We start from the raw sequence: 7,323 nt of genomic DNA, 5'->3' as shown, positions 1-7,323 counted from the left end.
CCCTAGGAGGCAGGAGTTGTGTTAGGAGAGCGAGTGAGAGGTGAAGCTGTTGTTTCCTAGTGTGGGTGGTAGGATTTTGTGGTGTTTATTGAAAAGAGAAGTAAACTAAAAATCGTGTAAGAATAGATGGTGATGTGAATTCAGAGGAAGAAAAAAACCCTGAGCTTCCATACATGGGATATGACAAAGTTCCTTCCCTAAGTTTTTCATGAACAGAAAGGTTTGTTTCAGTTATAGTTTAACACACATAAATTCATCTACAGAAAAAAATATAATTGTGCTTCTATTTTAAAGGAATAGATGATAGAAGCAGAATTATGAGACACTGACAGACTCTTTAAAAGCCAAAAGAACAGCAGAGGAGAGCAAGGCCCGAGGCAAAGCTACTAGAGCAGCCACTTGCCACAGGTTGGGAGAGAATTCTACCTTTTCAGCAGACAGCTGGAGGGACTGGATGGGCTCAGGAGAGCCAAAGAGCTGCAGCTCTTCCACGATGAACGTCTCCCCGTCGCAGTGGAAAGCTTTATGCAAATACCCAGCATCTGCAGCAAAGGAAATGTATTTCTAAAGATAAAACTTGTTTAAACAGAGCAAAACTGTTTAGTCTGATAATTCACATTGAAATGAGATAGAGCTTTAGAAGACAGTCCTAGGCACAGGGAATATTTGAGATTCTTCAAAGCAATTCTTATTTTTTCTCTCAATAAGAGAGAAGCAATGATTATTTTTCAAGGAGGAAAAAAAAAGACCTCAAACAATCCCTGAATTTGCAAATATCATTATGTCAAGTCTCCTTTGATCTGGAAAGTTTCTAAAGAGAGGCTTTTAATGTCCAACAAGGCAAACACATTTACTCAAACTGGGATGAAAATGTTAAACTAGCAAGACAGCTTCTGAATGCAAAACTTCAAACAGAACTGATGAACAATTCTGCTGGTTTGAAGTCTTGGGGAAAAAAAAAAAAACCAACAAAACAATTCTGGAATAAAAGGCATAAAAATGTATAGTATCTTTTCCTAAAATAAAAGCACTTACCTGTTCCTAGAAACATCACATCATACGTTTGTTTATCCAGCCCAGTGACTCTGTCCACGACAATCTTGGTGTAGTTGGAACCTCTCTTCAGCAGCAGGGGTCTGTTGCCCATTGGATTCACAGAATTATCCATCAGAGGGTGATCTCTAACAAACTGCAAAACTTTGTCAGGCAAGTCAGATGAAGTGTTATACCCCAAACTCCGGGCAAAATTATCAATGCACTAGAAACAAGAGCACAACAGACATGATTACCATTCCTTTCACCAAATAGATGGCAGAAGGTGTATTTCTTTCTAAACATTCAGTTATTTCTACTTATCTTCAAAAGAGAAAAATCATTATTCCCCTCACACTTTATGAACTGGCAGATAACCCCAGAAGTGAAAGCAAGGCAGCTTTTCTAGGAACCTCCCTGTGATGGAAGGAGAAAGGAGCTATCTGTGCTGTCTATAAACACTGTATTTACAGGGGGAAAACATAAACTCATGGTTTACTACCAAAAAAAGCTAATCCAGAAGCTGTTCTTTAGTTAGAACAAGTAAAATCCATATTTACAGCACCAGGACGTGGAACTGGCACCTCTCCCCTGTACACCATCCACTTCACAGGGAAATGTCCCACAGTTACTGGTCCTTTGTAGCTTCCTTTGGAGAAGACTTCCTGAATATCTTTCATGCTGTATGCACAAACAGCTGAGATCTCTAATCTTCCCCTTAGAAGAAAAAAAAAAACAACACAACAAAACCACACAGAAAATAAAAGCAGTTTTATTGGCTTTTCTGTTGAAATAAATACTGTCCAATAACCTGATTTCCACAGTGCACACTGCTGGACCTTTTTCAGGATTAGTCAAAAGATACCTAACACTAAAAATACTTCCCTGTTGTGGTTCTCATGATTCACTAAGAAGAGAATAAAACAAAGAAATTTATAAAAGATGGTATTAAGTATGTTTTTGTTAAAAATCAAGTAACCACCCTCAAATATATTGAAGCAACTTAAGAGCATAAGGCCCTTTCTACAACCTTTTTTTGTTGTGAACACAGAGATGAGCCCCAGTGTTATGATAATCAGCATTTTGCAACATTTTGACAGGCTTCTCCTCCTTTTGTCTCCACATTTCTGGCACAGACCACGAATTTTTCTTCTAATCCCTTTTAACTCCTCTTACCAAACCCCACAATTCTCTTTCTCTTTGCCTCCAACTGTAATGCTTTTCAAACTGATGACTGAAAACCCAGGGAGACTTTTAGAAGTGCCAGTCTGACACTGATGTGATCTCAGTCCTACCAAGTCTCAGCCTCTTCACCACACCCAAAGGAATAAAAAATTCTACAAATTCCTGTCTGAGGACACATTGAACCCAACCCAACCTGCCACGAGGAGAAATAAAACTCACACAAGCCTCAGTGGGTATGAACTGACAGGGAAATAGGTGGCAGCAGGTTAAGCTGCACAGTGCTGACTGTGCCACATTCTGGCAGTTCTGATGCTTTTATAAAACAGGAGAATTACCTACTCGTGGCTGCTTTGTCATTGGTATTTTAGACATGTGAAGTTTTGATACACTCTGTCTTGTTTTTCTTCATTAGTCAGAGCACTAAGAAAAACCCAGTTAAGCCTGAAATTTGTACAGTATTTGTTTGGAGTTCTGTTTTCATTTTCCCAGAACATTATAGCAGACAAGCAGGCCTTGACAGATACTTCTCTTGGAGCAGGAGTGTAATTCTGCACCTCAGAATGTCAGCCCTGTCCTTTAGTGTGATAAAGGCCAGCAGAATCCAGAGCATTGTGTATGCAATAATGTAATTTTACACAGAATTAGTTTTAATTGCCCTGCTATCTGACTAAAGAAAACATAACTCTAAAAACTTGGCTTAGGAGAAGCTTTTGGTTACTCTTTAATTGAAGGCTTTGGCCCAGGAACCAAAAACATTTTGTTTCAGATGATAAGGTTTGCTCAGTTGGATCAAGCTGTGAGGAAAACAAACGTGGTTGATTAAAACATGCAGCATCAGTAGCTGGTAGCTTGTTCTGGGTTAAAGCCAAAAGGCTGTGCTCAGGCTGCTCCTGAAGGGAGAACCCTCACTCAGCCTTCACAAGCTTGAGTAGCACTCGTAGCCTCAATCTCACCATTGCTGGGAGAAAATCCCATAAAATATGCTGTCCTGCCACTTTCTTCTCCTCAGGAAAAAGATGTCCTGGACAATATTGAAGTGGAAGCTGAGCTCTGGAAGGGAGCAGGAGAGGCGGGACTTTAGGAACGATGTCCATCTCCTCTGCAGGAGGCGTTTCCCACCAACATCACCCTGAGGGAAGGAGTGACAACGCTGCAGAAGGCACGAATAAAACCAGGGGGTTTAACCTAACAGCACCAACAGGCAGGAAAATAGAGCTGGCCTTTCAATACAAATCTCAGTTCTAAGGCAATGAATAAAAGGTTTAAATGTCGAATGCAGTCTGAACAGCTGGCTCTGTTCTAGCAGGAGGAAGAGGAAGCTGGTTCAGAAATAAAATGTATAGACAGAATTTTTTTTGGTAACCAGTGTAGGTATCATTCTTAACCACTCCACTGTGAAACTTCACCTGAGAGACACTAAACCAAATCTTTCTGCTACAAACACCAACCCTGCAGATACGGGCGATTCTGGACACCAGGGGCTTGTCATAGAATTCAAATTCAACAGCTGTTTCAGTGAAGAACACATAAATTTTATCATCATCTCCACGTGGATTAGATTCACTTTCGTGCACTATTTCCATGTTGACAAAGCTTGGTTCTGAAACACAAAAAATACACACAAGAATTTGAAGTTTATTGCAAGAAGAGCATAAATGCCAGATGTTATTTTAAAATCAAGTTTAATGACTTTTTTGTAGACTAGTGGACAAGGAAAGGGCTGAAAAGTTATTTATTAATCTATCAGGCATTAAGAGAAGGAACTGAACATTCTAGAGAGAATTCACACACCAAATGAAACTTGAAGAGACTGAAATATTAAAAAATCCTTTCTTACCATTTAGCCACCAGGTTGTGAACTCTGTTCTCACAGGATTTCTCATGCTGCGAAGTATTATAGGTTCTGTTCCCAAGAAATTATTTGAAGTAGCTGAATAAAATTCCCCATCTGGAAAGATTTGGAAGAAACAAACAAACAAAAAAGTATAAAGTGCTTATTTTTAAAATGCAAAGATGTATCCTAAGGAACAAATTGAGGCTGAGGTGTAAAAATAGAATTAAGGTAGCTAATAACTTAGAGGTGGAAAATCATTTCAGGTTGCACATCAGTCCAAACATACCAACAAAAACAGAGGCATACTTCAGAGTGGGTTCAAAGGGACACTTCCCTCTGCTCTCTTCAGCTCTTCCCTGCAAGCTCAGGTTTGTCCCGTGGATAATCTATGGCAAAGAACCATTTAAATAGAAAGGAAAATTGAGAAGTAGTTTTCTGCCCTTTGATATTTTTATTCTGTGCAATGGCTCAGGTATAACCTGCCTTCAGCCACTGTTACCATGTGGTCACAGGCTGGGTGATAGGCGTTGGTTCCACAAACATACAAGTCAGAGTCATTTATCTTGTGGATGAAGAGGATGTAGTTCTGGCACCTCATCTAAAACAGAAAATAAAAATACCAGTTACATAGATAGCACAGTGCACTGCAGCTGAAAATCTCCTGGCATTTAGCAGCAAGAAAACAAACCCAAGAGATTTAAATGAACTTGTTTTATTTTGTTTATTAAAATGAAGCTTGATACTGTAGCCACTTTTATTTTAGTTAATAACTTGGAGGGAGAAACAGAAGTTCCTACCTTGTCCTTCCCTCTGTGAATACAATCCTGTTGTCTTTCTTCTGTAGCAAACCAGTATTCCTAAAAGCCAAAAATACTTCTAAGGTGGTATGTTGCAGTATTTTTTTTTCCCCCCTCAAAATTATGTATTAAAAAAAAATGCTTAAATAAACCTAACTTTGAACCTACTGGGTAAATAGGCATTTTTTTTCTATGTATCTCCATAGCATACAAGGCATAATGAGTAACCTGAAGAGAAGTATTGCTTTGCTTAAAGAAAAAAGACTGTGATAGTTTCAAGGCTCGAAATAGCAACATTTTTATCTATTTAAAATCAGAATATTATGTGCAAATTAAGAAAACCACAAGCAGAGTACTTTTTTTTCAAGAAGGTATGAGGGAAAAGTCTTTAATTTACCCTGGCTACTTCTCTAGAAATATTATTCAAGTCAAGAGCAAATACTGTGTCTCTGCCTCCAACAAATAAGGTATTGGTTTCTTCATTCACAAGAAGGGTGGAAACATTGGACAATCCTTCTGTCATAAAAGTGTTTACATTTCCATCTGCAAAACACAAAAGACAAGTTATTTAAAAACATTTATCACCAGAATCACAGTGTCATGTAATAAAAAAATCCAGACTGAAAACAAATTGTAACAGATCAAAGCTAAAAGCTCACACACATTTCCAGGATGTTTCCTAAATAGTATGAAAGTATTTGAATAAACGCATGGATTTTCTTTTCCCAATTTATTACAGGAAAATAAACAACACTGTTATTATTACTGTCTAGAAGGCAGAACCTCCAGCTACAGCAATTACTGCTCAGGCATTCCTCACTGTCATTCGGATGAGTGCACCCACAACACTCGAGGTGCAACAGTCCAGAGCAGCCTTTCTGTGCCTAATAAAAAATAAACCCCCCAACACCTTGCTAGGTTTTGTTCTGCTTGTGAAATTACCATTTTCCACTTACTTGGGTATTTTACTGTTTTTCTGGGAATGCAGTTCCCAAGAGATGCTTTTGTCCCTTGTATTAATGGTAAAATCAGATAAAGGGCAATGGCAGTGCTCCCCATTTTCAGAGATTCAGCTAGAAATAAGTTCTTTCCAATTTTAATTCTTGGTCATTATACAACTACAGGCAGCAATTTCTTCATGGCTCTTCAAAATGTCCTGTGGAAGCCTTCCAAAGTACGTGTAGTCTTCAGATATTCTCTGAAACTTATCAAAACCTCTTACATTTCCCATTCAGATATCTACTTCCAGACGTCCTAAAATGAAAAGCAGTTTAAGTTCACTGTAATATTTGGTTGCTTTCATTTTTCAGGAGATGGAGACCCATGTCCTTTAACAACATTTTGTTGCTATTCCTTATATTTACACTAATCAGGAGTAGACACTACTCTGATGGCAATTCCAGGCTATTATTATTAGCTTCACATCAAGTCTGTGATTCTCATTTGCAAGCTGTGATGTTTCAGATTTTCTGCAGGGGATCCAAGTATTATTTCACAAACAGTAAGAACAAGAGGGAATGTTTTGCAGCAGTCAGCTATTTTAAGTATTTAAGCAAAGTCATAGCTAAAATTGCTTTATTTACAGTATTCCACCAGTTTTTCTATATATGCTATGTAAAAATTAGATATATATATGTATAGCAAAACAATTGTATGCTATGAAAAAAGAATCTGCATTTGATTAAGTTAATTAAAATCAGGCACTCTTATGCCTGGCATTTTGGCAGTCCATCTACATGGATATGCCCTCCAGCCAGTGATGAAAATTGAGCAAAATTAAAGCTAGGTAGTTCTCATCTGCAATTACAGGAACAGCAAAGGCAGATTCCAAATCTGCTTTCACAGACCAGGGAATCTTTTTTTTCAACAGCTGCAGGAACTGTTTGCAGGAGCCTAAACTGAGTGAAATAGTGCTTGGGTTAGAATAGTTTTAAATTAGTCAATCAGGTTGGGAACTTCAGAGAACTCTTTAAACTTGTGGACTGTAACCCAGGGTGGGAGTCTGCAGATGTTGCCCATGTGCCAAGACATCTCTTTGGCTGACAGCGCCAATCTCCTCAGAAGGGTGATAAAATATTTAATAAGACTTTTCCCATCATCTTCCTTTCATGGTTTCCAGGGAGCAGCTTTGTCCACAGCGCCTGGGAGGGCTGGTCCTGGCAGTAATGTCACCAGGAGTTCACCGCTCCCCTGACCCATCACATCTTTTAGGGACATGGTTTAGCGGTGACCTGGAAGTGCTGGGCTAACACTTAAAGACTTGATAATCCTAAAGGTCTTTTCCAACCAGAATAATTTTAGGATTGTATTAGTCTATCTTTGTTTTAGTGGATAAATCTTAATTCTGACCCCACAGCACCTCTGGCTTTAACCCCTTCCAGGACGGGCGCTTTTGGACTGCACGTGTAGTGCGGCAGAACAGACGCAGCCGAGGCCTGAGGGACAGGAGGTCCGCGACCACTCGTACCCCCCACC

The 7,323-nt window shown here is 39.1% G+C and overlaps 1 protein-coding gene across 1 annotated transcript; it reads right to left on the bottom strand.

Annotated features, from left to right (window-relative positions):
- Window positions 1–426: 426 nt before the first annotated feature.
- LOC103769587 (semaphorin-4D-like) lies at window positions 427–5,391 on the bottom strand (the record flags this gene model as incomplete). The annotated part of the gene is made up of 9 exons (XM_008936802.1): window positions 427–542; window positions 1,036–1,258; window positions 1,593–1,749; window positions 3,171–3,346; window positions 3,666–3,817; window positions 4,055–4,165; window positions 4,338–4,437; window positions 4,551–4,649; window positions 5,246–5,391. Coding segments are annotated over 9 exons (1,280 nt in total), but the record flags the coding sequence as incomplete, so codon positions are not given.
- Between the last annotated feature and the right edge of the window lie 1,932 nt (window positions 5,392–7,323).

Source organism: Merops nubicus, unplaced genomic scaffold, assembly GCF_000691845.1.
Source record: "Merops nubicus isolate BGI_N331 unplaced genomic scaffold, ASM69184v1 scaffold46263, whole genome shotgun sequence".
In the NCBI taxonomy this organism is placed as follows: Eukaryota; Metazoa; Chordata; class Aves; order Coraciiformes; family Meropidae; genus Merops; species Merops nubicus.
This window is presented reverse-complemented; position numbering and strand designations above follow the sequence as displayed.